Source organism: Desmodus rotundus, chromosome 12 (assembly GCF_022682495.2).
Source record: "Desmodus rotundus isolate HL8 chromosome 12, HLdesRot8A.1, whole genome shotgun sequence".
In the NCBI taxonomy this organism is placed as follows: Eukaryota; Metazoa; Chordata; class Mammalia; order Chiroptera; family Phyllostomidae; genus Desmodus; species Desmodus rotundus.
Window position 1 is genome coordinate 78,828,716 of NC_071398.1, and position 21,173 is coordinate 78,849,888.

The following is a 21,173-nucleotide window of genomic DNA, read 5'->3' on the forward strand; positions in this document are numbered from 1 at the left end:
GGCGTGAGGTGAATTCAACAGTAGGGATTAAGTCAGAACAAGTGTGGACTGACCTGCCCGAACATTTTATGTTACCACAGTATCACACAGGGATGGGAAGGTACAAGTTCCAGAGCACTGTCTTGGGTGCATTGTTTGACTACATGTAAATCTGGGTTTTAGTTTTCCTGGTATGTAAATGACAGCAGCACAAATTATAAGCCCTTAATAAAATCTATATACACATTTGCAACTCACCGGGTCATTTTCACTGGTGCGGGAAATAGCTCTGGGACTCTCGACTGAAACCTGGCTATCCAGATGAGCAGCAAGGCTTTGGGGTGCCTGGGTCCCCATGTGCAAAAAATGTCCAGGGTCCAACTAGAAAAGAAACCATTTTAGTGTTTTGGAATTATAAAACTATTTATGCTTGCTACAACACTGAGGTTTTAAGCAATGTTTGCAACAGGGGAAAATGCCACTAACAAACATTTTAGTTTTATGTAAAATGAGGATCCTTGTTGTTATTTACAATTCTCTAAGTCCAAGCACATTATTTATCCTCTGTTTCAGCATAACCAATCTGTTTCAGCTTGTGTTGCCATGTCAAGGCTCTGCCTCAAATGGAGACAAACAATTCCATTAGAGATTATTCGGGAGCATTAACCTGAAGCAGGAAACTTCTTTCAATGCTCTTGCCTGCAGTGATGACTGGTGGCCAGTACTGTACGACTCTCAACTGTCCAGGAATCACAGTTACTCCAGTTATTCGGGGATTAGTGCAATGTTCCTATTTGATAGGTATAATTATACTCCCTGCAACAATTTTCTTGCTAGCTGTGCTCTGGAGTAAAGAATTTAATGGATACAAAAATAAGGGAGTGTATAAAGCATAAAGCTAAGTGAAAATATACTGCTCTACAGGCAATTCAGTGAAATGCACATGGAAAGCTGTGAACTGGGAAGGGTGGGAGGTGGGGGGAAGAGGATGATTTAGGAGACAAATCTGACAAAATGCTAATTGGAGAACCCCCAAACTGAGTGTGAGGATAACAGGCTTATGTAGAGGTGAAAGATGCCAAGATCAAGTTACAGTTACAAGATCAAGATTAGGATATGAAGCCACGAGAAGCAGATAATGACAGTTGGCTATAACAAGGGAGTTTCCTGATAAATCAATAGGTAACATGAAAGCTGCCTGTATTTATATTTAGTCTCACCAAGTGGCTTCATGAGTGAAGAAAATGTGTATTAATTTTGTACCACCCCTCATAATACGCATTTCTAATTGGTATCTTTTGTGCATTTCTAATTGGTATCTTTACCTCTAAATCTTTGACTTTTTATTTTTCATAGTCCAAAGGATCTGTCCTTCCAAATAATAAGTTTCACCTTCTTCTAATAAAAATGCTTGGATGGGCCCTGGCTGGTGTGGCTCAGTGGACTGAGCACCCCGCTGCAAACCACAGGGTCATCGGTTTGATTCCTGGTCAGGGCACATGCCTGGGTGCGGCCTGGGTCCCCAGTGGTGGGCGCCCGAGAGGCAACCACACACTGATGTTTCTCCCCCTCCCTTCCCCTCTGTCTAAAAATAAATAAAATCTTAAAAAAAAAAAAAAATGCTTGGATGGTTTCCTAGTATGCTTCATCCCTGAATGAACTCCATATTCCAGCCCTGTGACCATGCTAATATGTTATTAACTTTTATGCCTCTATCCTTCTCCTTTCATTTCAATTATCCTTTCTATTTAAATTGTACTCCACCTTTAAGGTTCATCTCAAATGTCACATCCTCTGTGAAGACTTTCCAGATACCTCCAATCCAAAGTAATTTTCTTCACTGCTGATAGCACTTTGTTTGTCTTTTTTGTTTATTGGTTTTAGAGAGAGGTAGGGGGAGAGAGAAGATAGAAGGGTGGGGGGGAGGCAGGGAGAGAGAGACAGAGACGGAGACGTTGATCTCCTGTTCCACTCATGTATTCATAGGCTGATTCTTGTATGTCCCCTGACTGGGATCGAACTTGCAAACTTGGTTTATCAGGACAATGCTCCAACCAATTGAATCGCATGGCCAGAAACCTGCACTCTTTGTCTTGCATGACATTTTTACTCTTCCTTGAACGGCACTCATGGCTTTTGTTAAAACTCAATACCTATTAGGTTACTAGGCAATATGGAGGTTATTTTAATTAATTTTTTAATTTTAAAACATATTTTATTGATTATGCTATTATAGTTGTAGCATTTTTTTTCTACCCTTTATTCCCCTCTGCCTTGCACCCCACCCACCAGCATTTCCACTCCCCCTTAGTTCATGTCATGGGTCGTAAGTTCTTTGGCTTCTCCATTTCCTATATTCTTAAGCTTCCCCTATTTTGTACCTGCCAATTATGCTTCTAATTCACTGTACCCTTTCCCATTCTCCCTCCTCCCCCTCCCCACTGATAACCCTCCATGTGATCTCCATTTCTGTCATTGTGTTCCTGTTCTAGTTGTTTGCTTCGTTTTTGTTTTTTAGGTTCAGCTGTTGATAATTATGAGTTTGTCATTTTACTTTTATATTTTTGATCATCTTATTTTTTCTTAGATAAGTCCCTCTAACATTTCACATAATAAGGGCTTGGTGATGATGAACTCCTTTAAGGGCTTGGTGATGATGAACTCCTTTAACTTGACCTTATCTGGGAAGCACTTCATCTGCCCTTGCATTCTAAATGATAGCTTTGCTGGATACAGTAATCTTGGATGTAGCTCCTTGCCTTTCATGACTTTGAATACTTCTTTCCAGCCCCTTCTTGCCTGAAAGGTTTCTTTTGAGAAATCAGATGACAGTCTAGTGGGAACTCCTTTGTAGGTAATGTCTCCTTTTCTCTTGTTGCTTTTAAGATTCTCTCCTTATCTTTAATCTGGGCTAATGTAATTATGATGTGCCTTGGTGTGTTCCTCCTTGGGTCCAGCTTCTTTGGGACTCTCTGAGCTTCCTGGACTTCCTAGAAGTCTATTTCCTTTGTTAGATTGGGGAAGTTCTCCTTCATTAAGTTTTCAAATAAGTTTTCAATTTTTCGTTCTTTCTTTTCTCCTTCTGGCACCCCTTTCATTTGGATGTTGGAACGTTTAAAGATGTCCTGGAGGTTCCTAAACCTCTCATTTTTTTTGAATTCTTGTCTCTTCATTCTGTTCTGGTTGAATGTTTATTTATTCCTTCTGCTCCAAACCAGTGATTTGAGTCCCAGTTTGCTTTTCTTCACCATTGGTTCTCTTTATGTTTTTATTTCACTTTTCATAGCCGTCACTTTTTCCTCTATTTTGTGACCATACTCAACAATTTCTGCGAGCATTCTGATTACCAGTGTTTTGAACTCTGCATCTGGTAAGTTGGCTATCTCTTCATTGCTTAGTTCTATTTTTGGAGTTTTGATTTGTACTTTCATTTGGGCCATATTTCTTTGTCTTGTCACAGCTGTTATGTTGTTAGGGGTGGAGCCTTAGGTATTTGCCAGGGTGGGGCAATCCATATCGCTGGGATGTGGAGCTGTTTGTGGGAGAGGGGTCCGAGAGGGAACAATGCTGCCTCCTCAGATCTTGAGTCAGCTTTCAGTCTCTTCCTCCGATCCCACAAGCAAATTGGGCCCTTCTGGTGCTGATTCCTGGGTGGGTGGGTTTGTGTACATTCTAGTACCCTGTGGGTCTTTGCAACGAACTCTCATGTGAGGCTGAGTTTCTCCCACTGTTGCAACCCCCAGAGGTTTGTTACAGCCAGAGGTTTTGAAGCTTTATTTCTCTGCACTGGAACCCTGGGTTGTGTGGTCTATCTTGCTCCCCAGTTCTTCCTCCTGGTTTATCTGCGCAGAAATGTGGGACTGGCAGGTCTGCCAGCCACTGCCTTGCCCACCTGTTTTTCCAGCTGCTGCCTTGCCACATGTCCTCTCCTCCCCGGCTGCCCATCTCCACCTCTCCTACCAGTCTTAATGAATGTTTCTTCTTTAACTCCTTGGTTGTCAGACTGCCATATAGTCCGATTTTCTGGGAGTTCTGGTTATTTTTTTGTTTTTAAATTTGTTGTTGTCCTTCTTTTGGATTTGTGAGGAGACAAAGTATATTTACCTACGCCTCCATCTTGGCCAGCAGTCTCCTATTTATTTTTACAGAGAGAAGGGGAGGGAGAGAGAAAGAGAGGGAGAAAAACATCGATGTGGGAGAGAAACATTGATCAGTTGCCTTTTGCATGTCCCCAACCAAGGACCTAGCCTTCATCCAGGCATATGCTCTGACTGGGAATCGAACCTGTGACCTTTTGGTTCGCAGTCCAGTGCTCAATCCACTGAGTCACACAGCCAGGGCTGCAATATAAAGATTCAAACACATTTTTGAGCCCAGAATCTTAGTAGATAGGTGGAATATTATCATACCTGTTTTATGATGAGGGAAACCAAGGTTCAGGGAAATTAAGTAATTTTGCCTATGTGGTAAAAGCCAGAATTCAAATCCAAGTTTGTCTGACTCCAAAATCTCCATTATTTTTATTATATCATGCTATGTTAGACTCATTCTCGGTCACACACTTGGAAGAGATCAGATCTCTTGGAAGAGATCTAGCTAAGTGAAAGTATTGCACTAATCCAACTCAATGAACTGCACACAGAAACCTCTGAACCAGAATGTGTAGATTTAATATAGTTGCTCCGACTTTATCTGAGAATGGCAGACACCAATGTTTATCAAATATCTAAATTTCCTACATTTCCAAGGCTTCCTTGCAAATAGGCTGGGGTTATTTGATTAGTTCTAGTTAATGAGCTGTAAGTAGGTATAACTTGTCTCTTTTCTAGTCAGAGCCAGCTAAGAGTGGATATAAATTCTCTCTTTTCTTCCCCTGCTGTGGCAATACACATGCTGAGATGGCACCCCAAAGTGAGCCTTTATTTCTATGTCGACCCCTTCCGACATTTGTCTGTAAACCACTTTGGAAACACATCAACAGCAAGAATGAAATGAAGCGCATGCACGCATCATAAGTAATATTCTTTGTTGTATTAAGCCAGTGAGAATTCAGGGCCTGCTACCAGAGTACAGCAATCTGAATAGTATACTCTACTATTGATAGGACTTAGTTTTCTCAATTTTACAGGAGAGACAGCACCATATCACTTAAAAAAAAAAAAAAAAAAAAAGCAGCAGCAGTCAAGTGGAAAATTAAAGACATTCAAGGGCCACAAGGTGGTGCTATTTTTACAAGAAGCCTAGACTTTATATAACTGCTTTTTGAAGCAAACTAATAGTTAGCAAAATGGACTTCTTACTTCTGACAGCATTATACATGGCATTACCCAGTTAGTCTCGTTTCCAGGGAAAACAACCATAAGTACAATGGCCTCTACACGGTTCCAGGATGAACATCATGCAGTTAAGTACAGCATTCACGAGCAAACCAAGACAGTCACTCTCAAACAATCTCCAAGAAGCACAACATTCTTCAGACATCTCTGCATTTTGGACTCAAGTCTTTCTTGTTTGCTATTTAAGGAAGAAGAATCTTTAGCCTTTTAATATAACCAATTGAGACCAGAATCCATCCCTCTGTTGATACTCGCTTTTGTTTTTATTTTATAATAATGGGTTATTTTATGTGCAGAGGTTTATCATGAACCCCTGGGAAAAAAGGTGAATTCTACAGGAGGAAGAGTTGCCTCTCTAGGAAACTAATCTGCAATTAAACAATAAGATGGAAGTGACTAAGCCCTTCTGGCTCAGTTCTCTTCTTTCAGGGCTCAGCTCTGGGAGGATTTCCTCTGGATCCTACCAATCCAGGTTAGGTGCTCCTACGGGGTGCAGTAACAGCACCATACTAAAACAACCATTTATTCATGCTTCTACTACTGTACTTTGTGGTCCTAGAGAACATGGACCATGAAATGCGATAGAGCACTGTGGTGAAGGCCACAGGCTTTGAAGTCAGAAATACCTGGTATCTAGCCTGGGCCCTACAATTTCACATCCTGTTACCTTAGACAAGTTACTTAGCCTTTCCAATCCTCAATTTCTGCATCTGTAAAACAAAGATATTATCTACTTTGTGGGTTGGTTATGAGGATTGAACAAGTAAAGCACTTAGCCTAGTGCCTACCACATAATGAATGGCCAAAAAATAGTATCCATTAGTGAAATGAGGCATCTTAAAATCCTTAGCAGTTGCCATATGGCAATTGCTAAATAAATGAAAGAATGAAAGCAATAGAGTATTTTTTTAAAAGATTGTATTTATTTATTTTTGGAGAGGGAAAGGAAAGGAAAAAGAGAGGGAGAGAAACATCAATGTGTGAGTAAAATATCGATTAGTTGCCTCTTGTACTCCCCCAACCAGGAACCTGACCTGCCACCCAGGTATGTGCCCTGACTGGGAATTGAACCGGCTACCTCTCAGTTTGTAAGACGACCCCCAACCCACTGAGCCACACCAGTCAGGGCAACAACAGAATGTTTTTTAATACATGATTTTATAATTTTATTCAACTATCAGATGCTTAAGGTCTAAATTGGCAACATTTTTCTTTTAAGTATTTCATTAAGAAATGATAATTGGTCCCAGTCACTGAGCTACCGTGGAAGACTTTCAACAACCTCTCCCATCAGTCCCCTGTGCTTCCTGACGCTCCATCCCCCTTGCCCGCCTTCTCCCACCACAGCCTGTTTCCACTGAGGAAAAGTAATCATATAGAATGTCTGCTACCTAGAATCTCCACTTTTTTGACCCCTTGCTGATACCTGTAAGGGGGGTGATCTGCTCCCTGCTGGCACTAAGGATTATATCCATATAAGAATTCAACAGAGAAATGGCAGGAAGACCCTTACTACTGTCTAAGAGATCGCTGATGATTATAATAAATAGAAAGTAGTGAAGGCGTTTAGGAAGAAATTTGCCTGCAATGGTACTATAAATGAACATCTAGAATATGAAGAAGTAATTCAGCTACAGAGTGGCCAGCACAAGAACATATGCCAATTCCTCGGAGAGACTGGACTGGCTAAGGACAACCAGCTGAAGGTTCATGGGTTTTAAGTGCTTTTGGCTCACTAAAGCTTAAGTGAGGATTCCCTTGCAATGAGTAGATCTTCCCTTCTGTTACATTCACAAATTTAAAAACCCCACAGCTTGTAAAATGTAACCACTTGGGGCCTGCTTTTAACTTGGACTAGTGTAACTCCTTCATGCAATAAAGTGAAAACAGCCATGCTGTCTAGTCTTGACGTCCCTCCTTAAACAGAGGTCAAGCAGTAGGCACCTGGCAGTATCCAGCCTCAGACAAAGCAATAACATGATATTCAGCCAAGTCCAGAGTCTCAAGATCACAGGCAGTTATGTATGGCCAGAAGCTCCTCGCCAGAGTTCCCTGCCCTCAGAGAATGTCAGCCTTGGGTGAAGCTGAGCGGAGGGGTAAGGCAGCAAAGATCTCTAGCTTGACCAGGTGGATGGAGCTTAGAGCAGCCATGTTCCCTCTAAATGACGTGACAAGAATATCTGGCTTGCCACCAAGTTCTTTTTGACCAGACATAGCCTTGCTAATTGATGTCCGAACACCAGAATTTGAGGCCAACCTTCTATCAGAGTTCAACTTTTGACAAGGGAACAAATTTCAAACTGATGTGTCAGTCATGTTGCTAGCTGTAGAGCTTGTAACTTACTGGCAACGGCTGACAATGCCACGTGAAGTAACAAACCCATTTTTGGGTCCTCCCCTTCAGTTTTAATGTCATATAATGTATTTAAACCATTATTTAAATAAAACTTGTTTTCAGAAAAAAAACCAATAATCCAACTAGAGAATTTAACAAGTTAATAAAGATAACTGCAATCAAGCTTTTGAAAAAAATGTTAATTCTCCTATGACATGGTAAATTCAAGCACAACTATTTACTGAGACCTGTTACTTGGAGATTTTTAGGGCAGCTGGGAGTGAAGTGTAACGGACAGAGAAATGGAAGTGTGACTGTTCTTTTGAGTGTGAACTTGTATATTAAAGTCTGCTGCAGTTCTCCAGAGCATTTAATTCTGGATATAATAAACCCATCTAAACAGAAGAAATCCACCTAAAAACAGTTTGTACAAAGAATTTAGGTCAGTTAGCACTCACCTTATGGACCCTAGAGATAAGTCTTGTCATTCCTTGCAGCATTGTCCCGGTACTTTGAAAAGGCCAGCCAGAACTGGGAAAAGATATTTGTATAATGGATTAGTATCCAGAATAAATAAAGAGTGCCTACAAATTGACAAAAAGATGAGAAGACACAAATAGACACTTCACAGAAAAGTTTATACAAATGGTTGGAAACCCATGAAAAGATTTTTATTCTCATTACAAATTAGGGAAATATAAATTAAAACCACCACAATGATACACTTACAACCACCACATTGGGGATAAATGAAAAGGTCAAATAATAGTGAATGTTAGAGGCTGTGAAGCCCTGGGAACTTTCATACACTGTCAGTGAGAGTATAAATACAAATATCTAAGAAAACAAATTTAGCAGTTTTGTGTAAAGTTGAAAACATACATGTCTAAGACCCAGATAGTCTACTCCTTGGTATTTATTCTACAAAAACACTTATACATGTACACTGGGAAATATATATAACAATGTTCATAGATTATGAAGAATTAATCAAAAACTGTAAAAAGCCCAATTGTCCATTGAAAGATGAGTAGGTAAACAGACACGCTCATACAATGGAATACCATACAGAGATAAAAAGAATAAATTGCAGTTATCTGCATGACACGTATGAATCTCAAAAATATTGAGTGAAAACTATAACCTATATAAAATTCAAAACATATGAAGCTTAATTCATTACTTGGGGAATATACATATGTTCAGTAAAACTGGAGGAAAAAGAAGAGAAAAAGCACGTCATTTAGAATAATGCTCACTCTCAGGGAGAAGGTAAAGGGTAAGACTGGAGCGGGGCAGACAAATAGGTAATAATTTATTTCCCATGCTGGACAATGGGTACATGAGTATTTGTTTTATTATTTTTATATGACGTGTGTTATATTTATTCATTTGTATCTTGAAAAATATTTAATTTAAAAAAGCCCCGAATCTCTTGGGAGCTAAAAGATGTTTAAAATACTTAAATGCAGCTCTCAACATTCAGTACTGATAATGTAACTAAATCAAATCTCCAAGTAATTACTTCATTTTAGCTAATAATTTTCACATTTCTTACAACCAAAATCTTTAAAGCAGCAGCAGCAACAACAGAGTGGCACCCATTTATTCAACAGTTACTGAGCTACCTACCATTTGCCAGGCCCCGAGTAAGATGATGAACAAAACTGTTTTAGTCTTGCCCTGACGGGTGTGGCTGTGTTGGGCATTGTCCCACAAAGTGAAAGGTTGTTCATTCGATTCCTGGTCAGGGCACATGCCTGGTTGTGGGTTCGGTCACTGGTCGGGGTGTGTACAAGAGGCAAGCGATCAATATTTCTCACACAGATGCTTCTCTTCCTCTCTTTCTCCCTCCCTTCCTCTCTCTCTAAACATAAATAAAATCTTTAAAAAACTGTTATAGTCTCTAACCTTTACTGACACAAACTCCTTTGAATTCCATCTCCATTTACCGTAGTTTTGTTTACCGCTCATCTGAGGATATATTTATTGATTTTAAGGAGAGAGGGAGAGAAAGAGAAACATTGTTGTAAGAGAGAACATGGATCATTACCTCTCAAATGTGTCCCAACTGGGGATAAATAAAACAGCAACCTTTGGTGTAGGGGATGTTCCAGTGGAAGTCACCCAGCCAGGGCTATTTTTTAGTTTTTAAGTTTACTTTTCAATAAAGTTGTGAATGCATCCCTTAACTCAGTCATTCAAGAAATGTGTGATGTGCTTCCATATGCCCATACTACAGAGAGTATACAGTGGTGAACCAGACTGGTGTGGTCTCTACTGGACTGCTTCCCTTTTAGCTCTGGGGTTCCAGGACTCATTTGCTGTGTTTGAAAACCAGAGCTTTAGAGCAGCAGTTCCCAAAATGAGTTTGGTGAATACTACTGACTTTTCATAAAATGTACCCGGGCTCTGGCCAAAGAAATCTGAGAAATGCTGTATAGCTATTCATTTCTTGAGGAATTGTAATATATGTTAGCATACTTAAAGAGTTCAGGAAAACTATAGTGAGAGACTTCATTTTAACCCAAATTTACTTGGCCTTGCAATCCTTGGAACTCCTTTTGTTGCAAAACACTATTAATATAATTCTCCTGGATACTGGTAGAGGAACTGCTGCTGTGGAATAAGGGGTGGCTGTGACCACGTTCCCAGGCCTTAGGATGATGCTCTACTATTCCACAGGCAGAGGAGAGGTCTCCTCTGTTTCTGCTTTTTTATCTGTTCTCCTTAGCTCTGCCTTACACTGCCTTCTTGCCTTCCAAAACCACTCAAAGTCCATCACCACTACATGTTGCTTAATACAGCTGTGTAGAAAAGTGTTAAAAGAGCGGGCCTGAGATTGCTTGCTCTCCTTAGAAAGGCTGCTTCCAAGGCTGCCCCTTGGGTAGTATCTGGGAACTTGGATTTCAGGAGTTCCTACCATCCCCAATACTGGTAAGAGAGGGTCACTGAGCCTAAATTATTTATACAAACATTGTTTATGCTGTACATCTGCTTTCTTCCTGACAGCCTGACATTTTAGTACATGCTAGGCAGATAATGAAATGACCAACCCCAGTAAAAATCCTGGGCATTGAAACTCAAATGGATTTCCCTGGTTGGCAACATTTCACAAGATTCTACTGGGAAAGGACTCCTGCAAACTTGCACCTGGTTTCCTCCAGTTGTTGCCTTTTGCTGATTTTGCTATGTATCCTTTTACTGTAATAAATCTTAGCCATGAGTGTATTGATTTCTGAGCCCTCCTAGGAAATCATAGAACCTGGGGGTAGTTTGGCAAACACTGACACAATCAGCTAGTGCCCAGCACCACCCAGCATCCATCTTTACCTGGCACCCAATCTACCTGATACCCACCAACACTTGGCACCCAATGCCACCCAAAGCCCATTTTTGACCAGCTCAATTATCTTAACCCAAATTTTTCTCAATCTTCCCCTGCTTTAACTAACTCAAGTCTTGCCTCCAACACTATCTTCTCCCATCTGTGCCTGGCTAACCCCCATGTCAATTCTGATCCTCCATTATCAGTTGATTTGCTACCCTAAGCTCTCCACTCAACCTCAATTTTCCCTACTGCCAAGCTCCTCATGACTCCACTGTCACTCCAACAGTACCTGGCCCACCCAACCATGCCACGACTTGTACACTCTACTACAACCACTAATGAGACAGTTGTGGGCTGCAGCTCTGGGTGGGAGCTGTGTCCTGAAAAGAGTAGATGACATGGTCCAAGGATCAACTGCTTGAGGCTGCAAATGACAGTGGCTTTAAAAGTATGTTTGAGAAAACTTCAAATCTCCATACGTTCTGGATTAAAGTCAAGGCGGGATATCCTGAGATTGCCAGAAAAGCACTGAAAAGCCTGCTGCCATTTCCAGCATCCATCTTTGTGAAGCAGGGTTTTCTGTAGTTGAGAGCAACCAAAATAAGATTACCGAGCAGACAGAACATAAGCAACACACGTTGGGTGTCACTGTCTCCCATCACCCCCAGGTGGGACATCTACTTACAGGAAAACAAGCTCAGGGCTCCAGCTGATTCTGCATTATGGAGAGTTGTATAATTATTTCATTATATATTACAATGTAATAATAGTAGAAATAAAGTACACAATAAACATAATGTGTTTGAATCATCCCAAAGCCATCCCCCAAATACCCCGGGTCTGTGGAAAAAATGTCTTCCATGAAACTGGTCACTGGTGCCAAAAAGGTTGGGGACCGCTGCTTTAAAATACCTTTAAGCAGAAAAAGTCCTACTGACAGGCTAAATGAAAGCAGAAAGGAGGAATTATTTGCTCACTCTACTTCCTAGGGCATATGCAAGTCAGTGCATCAAGATAAAGGCTCAAAGCCACTAAGACCATGTAAAATTTGCGTACTGATTTCTCCTTTCAGTTTTTTCATGTCATCTGAACACTTATTTGCAAAGCGCAAGTTGAATATATTGCTTGTTACTGGAAGATAGGTAAGGGAAAAGTTTCTTATTAGAAGAGAATGAGCCCTAGCTGGTGTGGCTCAGTGGATTGAGTGCCAGCCTGCAAACCAAAGAGTCACAGGTTCAATTCCCAGTCAGGGCACATGCCTGGGTTGTGGGCCAGGTCCCCAGTAGGGGGCCATGTGAAAGGCAACCACATATTGATGTTTCTCTCCCTCTCTTTCTCTCTACCTTCTCCTCCCTCTATGTAAAATATTTTTTTAAAAAAGAAGTGAATGATAATGCAAGATGAAAAGAGTTATGGAAATAGATGGTGGTGTGGTGATGGCTACACAATAATGTGAATGTATTTAGTATCACAGAACTGCACACTTAAAAATGTTTAAGATGGTACATTTTAAGTTATGTGTATTTTATCACAAAAAAAACACAAAAAAGTGACTGATGGTAAAAATTACAGATGAATGATAATTATCTCAAGCCTTCTAGGAAGCAAAAATGAAGAAAAAATTCTCAAATACATCATTAAAATCTTTCTCTGATATTGTTCAACTGCCATCATTCTGAGATTACACATTGTCTACTTCTACTATTCCAACACAGAAGTGTCCTCCCTCTGATCCCAGTAATTTTTTGCTTAAAACTTGTTGGATAAAACAAACAAGTCCCAGAGACAAACTATTTCCTTAGTCATTAGCCTTTCTAGGTACACTGAAGGGGCATGTCCTCACCACTGTATTTATTTATTCATTTTTAAAAAGATTTTATTTATTTATTTTAGACAGAGGGAAAGGAATGGAGAAAGAGAGAGAGAAACATCCATTGGTTGCTTCTAACACACCCTCAAGTGGGGACCTGGCCTGCAACCTAGGCATGTGCCCCGCCGGGGAATTGAACTGGTGACCGTTCAGTTCTTCAAGTGCGGTACTCAACCCTGAGCCACACCAGCCAAGGCTGTATTTAAAATTCTGTCATTATTCTGATGAAACGTTTTGACTAGTGGTACAGTCGTTTGTTTAAGAAAAAAAAATTAGGTTACATTTTATTTAGAAGACCTAACTTCCTTCCTTTTTAAGAAAAGGTATTTTCACACAGATAGGCTAGACGTATACTGAGAAGGAAATCAGAAAAAGCCTGTACCAAATTTAGAAAGGCATCCTAAAGACTACATGCTAAGACTTTGATGGTCACAAAAATCAGAGGTTCTTTCATTTTTTTAATTGATTTTTTTTGAGAGAGACAGAAACACTGATTTGTTGTTGCACTTATTTGCGCATTCACTGGTTGCCAGGTTTGGCTCTCTGTTGGCTTTCCTCACGCATCTGAGGTTGGCTGGCTGGTCAAGGTTGGCCTTACCTGGGATGACTAATTCAGCTCCACACTGTCTCTCATCTTCTAGCAGTATATCCTAGACCTGTCATAGCAGTGGCAAAGGTCCAAGAGAGCTGAAATAACTTAAGATGTTTTCAAACCTGGCTCAGAACCAGCAGTGTTCACATCCTACTGTAGCCTTTAATTTGGACAACCCAGAATCAAAGGGTGGGAAGTAGACTTCACCACTTTATAGGAAGAGGAACAAAATCAGAATTTTTCTGGCATGGAAACCACTGTATTGTTAAAAAATGAAGTCTGAATGTAAACATGGCTATTGGACTTTAGAGAAACATTCCTAATCACCATATCACATTTCTTCCTAGGTGCCCTCTGTCCCCCATTTGCGCAGCTATTTGTTAATTTTGATCTTAACTAAGAATAATTATTAAATTCATTTTATTAATTTGAACCTTATTTCAGTGTGTTGGTATCTTCTATTAATAAAATTCATCCATTCATTCATTCATTCATTCCTTACCCAAGGACATGCTTATTGATTTTAGAGAATGGAGAAGAGAGGGAGGGAGAGGGAAACATCAATCGGCTGTCCCCTGCACACACCCCGTCCAGGGAAGGAGTCCACAACCCATGCATGTACCCTGACTGGGATCGAACCCGAAGATCAACCAACTGAGCCACACAGGCCAGGGCTGTTAATAACATTTTTAAATAAATTCACTATTTTAAACTTTTAGTTATAAAGTTAACCAATGAAAACAAAAAGTTGTTTTGATGAAACGCTAAATCAGAAATTATGAAACAAATTTTGCAGTTTCCTATCAGTTTCAGCATCAAATGAGTTTTGTCTCTTATTTTGTCTGTGAAATATCAGAAATCTTGTCACACAGATAAGTAGTTGCAAGTGGTAACCATTTGTAAGTTTTCTTAGTTTTCATTTTAAAAAAATTTAGAGAAACAGAATTGCAAATATAGTATAAAGAAACTTCCTTACACCTTTCATGTAGTTTCCCCTAATGTTAACATTTTATGTAACTGTAGTACAATGATCAAAATTAAGAAATTAACACTGAAGCCCTGGCTGGGTTGCTCAGTTGGTTGGAGCATTGTCTTGCACATCAAAAAGGTTGCTGGTTTGATTCCTGATCAGGGAACATACCTAGGTTGCAGGTTTGATCCCCTGTCCAGGCACATTTTGTCTGTCTGTCTGTCTGTCTCTCAAATCAATAAACATATCCTCAGGTGAGGATTTAAAAAAAAGAATTAACATTGTAACAATACTATTAACTATAGAATTTATTTAGATTTCCTCAATTTTTCTGTAATGTGCTTATTCTGTTTCAGGATCCAATCTAGAATACCACAAATAGAGCTCTTTTTGTTTTTCTAAATCTATCACATATACAATATCTACCCTTTAAATTTTTTTGTGTGTGAAAATTACAAATTTGAAAAACATGTCCTTACTGATCTCATTCAAGTAACGATTTAGCAGGATACAGTTACCTGAAGAGTTCTGCAGCATAGCCTAGATAAGCAGCTTTCTCAATTTTGGCTGCACATTAGAAATACTGGGGTATAATCAAAACTTCTAATGCCCGGATTGTATCTCAGACCAATTAAATCACAATCTCTGGTAGTGAGACTCAGACATCTGTATTTTTTTAAAGTTCCCCAGATGATTCCAATGTGCAACCAAGAGTGAGAACTACAGCATAGATGTCAATGGTTAAGGGAATTGCAACCCATTTAACTAACATGTAGTCTTTTGGGTATGGTTATACCAATTAAACAGTCAGTACATATTTCTCCAAAAAGCCATAATGAGGCTGTCAAATGAGTTACTTTAATGAAGACTTGATATACATAATGGCTCTATTCTGATTTACCATTCTAGGAATTCTGACAAAAAGGATTATGTTAGTCTGCATGACTTTTCTCTACTGATATGACTTCCTGATGATTAGTAATTCTTTTTCTAAATCGGTGTTTCTCAACTGGGGCAATTTTACCCCATTTGGCAACATCCAGAAGCATTTTCACTTATCACAACGTGGGGGAGTGTCGCTGCTGGCATCTAGAGAATAGAGGACAGGGAGTTTGCTAAACATCCTGCAGGAGAGTCTCCCACAACAAAGAATTACCCAGCTTCAAATGTCAATAGGGCCAAGGTTGAGATTATTTTAAATCCTGAGTCCTACAGGAAAAATTTGGTTCATGGAGACTCATTGCTTTCATAATTTCAGTTAAAAAAAAAGAAAATGTGTTACACTACATTTTATAATCCTCTTTATATCTATTTCCCCAAGTTTGGATTCCTAGAGCTGCATTAGGGCTACAGAAGTAATGACTTTCTCTGAAACGCATTGATTATGACAAACGTCAACAGTGTAAACTTCTCTAAGCTCTCAGTATGGTACCTCCAGAGGCTTTTGTTAGAAACAAAATGCAGTGATCTCCACATGACAGATGAGAAAGTGATGATGCAATGTACACTAACTCTTCTAATGGAGAAAGAAAAGAATGAAGGAAAGGGAAGGGACGACGACTGCTGCCCAGGTTAGAGGATACTCTGGATATTATTTAACAAACTAAAACTTGAACATTTCCCAACAAATTGACTCCAGACTGTTTAAGAACATCTGGGAAGTATCTAAAAGCTTTACAAAAGGCATGTTTAGCCCTGGCTGGTGTGGCTCAGTGGACTGAGTGCCAGCCTGCAAACCAAAGGGTCGCCAGTTCGATTCCCAGTCAGGGCACAAGCCTGGGTTGCAGGCCAGGTAGGTACTAGTAGGTGGTGTTCAAGAGGCAACCACACATTGATGTTTCTTTCCCTCTTTTTCCCTCCTTTCCTCTCTCTAAAAATAAATAAGTAAACTCTTAAAAACAAAACAAAACACAAGGCATGTTTATTGTACACATATGCCCAGGGTCAACACTCTACAATTTTAGGGCTCAGTGGTATACCTATATTGATCTCAATCCAACTCTACATTGATTATGGTCCTGAAGTGGAGATGCATAAAAATAAAGACAAAGATATACACAAAACAATCTGATCTATTGTGGTGTTAATTTTGCAGGTGTTTATCTTTCTTGATTTTTAAATTTCTAATATAGAATATTAGCAATATTAATACTGTTTATTGAATAAAAACTGTCTAAACTTTAGTAAGGTGTCTACTTCAAAAAAGTTTTCGTGAAACCTAAGCAAAATCATTTTTATAGTGAGATAATAAACACACAGGAGTCCCTATGTATACGATTATTCAATTGCAACATTGTTTCTAATATTAAAAAAAATGGAAAGAACCTAAATATCTGCCAACAATGCATAAGCAGCACATCCACACAATGAAACACCATGCAGCTGTTTAGAAACAAAACAATCCCAGAAATTCTCTGGGTGCTAATCAGGGAAAATCTCCAATGTATATTAAGTGGGGAGGGGAAAAAAAGCACAGATAATGTATATGGCAAGCTAGTATATGTGTAAAAAAGGAGAAAAATAACATCCAATCTGTTTATTTAAAGATGTAAACAGTATTTAGAATAATATGTAAAAACTGGTAAAACTGGTTGCCTTCAGAGAGAGAAAATAGGTCCTTTGGGAACAGGAAAGAGGGAGAGTGGTGTCTTTTGTACTTTTTGAATTCTGAACCAGGTTGCTATTACCCAGGCAAAGAGTAAATTTTCCAAAGTTAAATCAACAAACCCCTAGTGAATCTTATAAAGCTATCAAGCAATTATTCTGTACGCATATTTCTTTAGGAATTATTTTATTTACTTGTTTATCGAATTAATTGGGATGACACTGGTTAATAAAATTATGTAGGTTTCAGGTATACAATTCTATAATACATTATCTGTATATTACATTTTGTGTTTACCACCCCAAGTGTATGAATTATTCTTTATGTGTATTTATCCATATAGGAAACCCTGATGCATCAAATTCTGTTATAGTGAGTTCCCATTTCCAACAACCCATATCAATCTCCTTCAGAATGTTTAAGAAACCCTTTGGTTTCTCAGGTGAGTACCTTTCAAATAACATTACAGGAAAAAAATAACATTGTTTTAAGGTTGTAAAAGTCTTTTTTCTCTCTGAGTCCAAGTTTTCTATCTGTAAAACAAGGACACAGCGTTTTACCAAGCTAAGAGCAATTTATAATACTAACAGAAAGAGAGATAAAAAGGTTGTGCTGGTAAAGGCAGGAGTAAGGAGCATATGCTTCGAAGTTCCCCTTCCTCCAGCTACTAAAGTACATCAGAAAAAAATCTAGGGTTCCAAAAAACCCAATAACTACAATAGCAATAGTTAACATTTACTGAATACTTTCTGTATGTTAGGCAGTGTTCAAACGTGCTTTATTTGAATTAACTCATTTTATCTTCACAACAATCCTATGATGTAGGTAATATCATCTCTAACTTGTGGACAAGAAAAGAGAGTGGCAAATATGATAAAATAGTTAAAAGCGTAGACTTTGCAAACTAACTGCTAGGATTTGAAACCTGGCTCTCCTACTTAATAGCTGTGTAACCTTGAGCAACTTGCTTAAACTTTGTATGTCTTTCATTTCTAAATTGGAAATAATGGTGACATCTAAAGCATGAATTTAAAATCTTAGTACACCAACAAAAATTTCAGTTCTTTCCTTGTTAAACAGAAAATTATTCACAGACTATTAAACTTATATTGCATTTACCCATACCTTGTCACACGTAAAGTCAATTCTGGTGATAAAATTTGATCTTTAAAAATTTCTTTTAACATTTGAAATCTTATTTAAAAAGTTTATATTGAAGAGCTTTTCCTATTTATCTATATTGTATTTAGACAACATCCTAGCAAGGAAGCACCATGAAATAAATGTTTAATTGTTTCTATTCTAGTGGGGAAGTCTGAGAGCAGCTTTGCTAAGACTACTGCTGGACAGCAACATCACATAGCCCAGCTGTCTGTTTACAGCTTGAGGACTAATGCCCGGAGAAGTAGGGCATTATTTATGGAAATATAGGCAGACCTTGGAGATATTGCAGGTTTGGTTCCAGACTATTGTAGTAAGTGAGTATTGCAATAAAGTGAGTCATAATGGTGCTGCCTTCTATTTCTAAAAAATGCAACACCTACGAAGTGCAATAAAGTGAAGCACAATAAAGTAGAGCATAATAAAATGAGGTATGCCTGTATTGGAAATCTAGGCAGTTTTGTTGAGTGCCTGTAACTTTGCTTGAAGAAAAAATTTCAGTTAAACCACACCCTCGTTTAAATTAAAGCACAGCTCTAGCTAGTGTGGCTCAGTGGTTGAGTGCCAGCCACTGAGTGCCTGCGAACCAAAGGGTCAGAGGTTCAATTCAGTCTGGGGCAAATGCCTGGGTTGCAGGCCAGGTTCCCAGTAGGGGGTGCACAAGAGGCAACCACACATTGATGTTTCCCTCCCTCTCTTAAACAAACAAAAAAAATAAATAAAAATCTTTAAGAAATTAATTAAAGCACAAATCACAATCCAAAGCAGAGTCAAATAGCTGGCTGTCAAGTCTGCCACACTGCACCACTTTGACACTTCTGTTCCCCTCTTCCTTCTTTCAGAACTCTTGTAATTACAGTATGCCTATTAGATAATCCAGGATAATCTCCCTATTTTAAGGTTAGCTGATTATCAAACTCAATTCCATCTACATCCTTAATTCTCTCTCGTCATGTGATATATTCACAGGTTTCAGGGATTAGGAATGGACATTTTTGGAGGAACCATTATTTTGTCTTACATATTTTCCTTATTTCAAATAATTCATTCAATAAGGCCATTTCATTGAGCACCTAATATGTTTTGGTGTCTGGTAGGTACTGGGGCATACACAAAAGAACAGAGTACTATCTTATTTGCCAATACTTGGCTGACAATTCATCAATCAGTGCAGTTACTAAGAGCTAATTGAAGGCAGAGACCATAAGTAACTTCCTTTATATACTGGTGCAGTGGAATTCCATTAAAAGTGTATTTTTCTTTGTAGCATATACAATTATGCTGTTGATGAAAAATACAATAAAGGCAAAGTGAAACAATTTAGTCTTTTAAGAAACAATCAAACTAAAGTCTAAAGATAAGTTCTCTGAGCCTCAGGCTTCTCATTGGTAAAATGCGGATAAGGTGATCTCTCTCAAAATGTTATTTATTGTAAGGATTAAAGAGCAACATATGTTCTCCTGGCATGGTGTTCCACACATGTTAATTATCTTTCCCTTTTCATGTTTAAAGTATCTAATATTTATTTCAACATTTCCATGACTAGTTGTGCACCAGACTATAGAAGAATATAAAAGAAATGTTAGCCATAGCCCCTGCCCTCCAATTAAAAACGTGTTGGTCGCGTAACATGCTTGCACATACAACGCAATGAAAGAAAGATCAACGTAAACCTAAATGGGCACCATAAAAGAATTGGAACTTAAGACACGGTTAGGGAAAGCAAACGTATAGTCAGGTAATTAAAACTGATTTCTTCTTTACCTTAAAAAAAACGAAGCAAGTGAACACCACCTGATCCATACGTGGAAATATGGTAAGGGGGAAATTAAGGAGTGTCTACTTTAACTTTAGAGCTCGAATAGGACTTTCAGATCAATCGGGTACCGACATTTTCAAACTATTCTCTGGATCCGTTGACATCCACAGATGTTGAAGTGAAGGGAAACTCACATAGATCCCTTCCCGAATTTATTCTGCTTTACCCTTTGGGTAAAACTAAAACTACTTGATTAGATAAACTTTGAGATTATCTGTGTATTTTAATGGTCCATAGTTCTCCTGAACTCTATCATTAAGAAAGTAAATGTTCGTGCGCTGTTTCATCAACGATTTGGGAGAATAGGACACAAACTACCAATTACGCCCACAAACTTTATCAACATCAACAGTACTCTGATGATAACACAATACTCTGTACTTTCCCTGTGCCTAGGAGCTAATTCTACTTTACATATATTACGTTATCTAATAGGGAACTAAGAAAATAACTTTCTGAAGGACATACAAGACATGGCAGATCAAGTCCAGAACTGAACTAAAAATATATGGTTCTTTATCCTGTAACATCAGGTTGAAAATATATCACCCATTCATCCATGAGGACTGAGCAGTGCACAAAACGCGTATTAACAGTAATGTGAATTCGAGAAATTTGTTAGGCTGAAAAAAGAGAAAGAAATACCACTGCGCTGGTTTTTCCCTGGTCCCCAAGTCTGCAACCCTGAGCCCAAAAAGCAGCCCTCAGGGGGGGGTCATCGGCCCAAGTTAGCCTCACTTCCTACATCCTGGAAGTGCGGAGTCCCGCTCCCTTCCCCGGGCCGGTTCCTTCCCTCACCGAGTCGCGGATCAGTCCTCTTAGAACAGCAGACACTGGCGGGCTCCACAGACCTCGTCCCGCAACAGAGAAGCGAGCTCGCTTCCTTCAGCAGGAAACTACTCAGCGCGCAGCCGCCGCGGCCTCCAACCTCTGCCCAGCCGAGGGGCGCCAAGCCTCCCCCAACCCGTTCCCGGGGGCCGGGAGGCGGAGGGGTGAAGCGAGTCTGGCCACCACGGAGCCGTGGCAGGTGAGGTGAGTGTTCACAGGTCTCCGTCCGCCACTGGGATAGTTCCAGTCATAACGGCCTGCTCTGCCAGTTCCGCCCGTCCCTTTCTCCCCCGCTCCTACAGCCACCAGAATGGAACAGGCCCGCGGGGGGGATTGTGGGAGGCGCA

General features: G+C 39.5%; 1 protein-coding gene and 1 pseudogene across 3 annotated transcripts in view; one reads left to right on the forward strand and one right to left on the reverse strand.

Moving 5' to 3' along the window:
* Positions 1-21,173, reverse strand: part of DAP3 (death associated protein 3) — a 34,079-nt gene that overhangs the window by 12,139 nt on the left and 767 nt on the right. Inside the window, exons 1-4 of one of the 3 annotated variants that reach the window (XM_053916037.1) lie at positions 20,797-21,146; positions 9,283-9,429; positions 8,109-8,181; positions 238-360 (exon numbers count right to left, since the gene is read on the reverse strand). In XM_053916037.1, coding sequence (XP_053772012.1) covers positions 238-360; positions 8,109-8,181; positions 9,283-9,386 — 300 coding nt within the window. In that variant the 5' untranslated portion in view covers positions 9,387-9,429; positions 20,797-21,146. Of the gene's footprint in view, positions 1-237; positions 361-8,108; positions 8,182-9,282; positions 9,430-20,796; positions 21,147-21,173 lie in introns of those variants that run through there. The other 2 variants (XM_024573930.3, XM_045204501.2) reach the window with 2 other exon arrangements.
* Positions 5,313-8,009, forward strand: LOC112316958 (eukaryotic translation initiation factor 1 pseudogene; annotated as a pseudogene).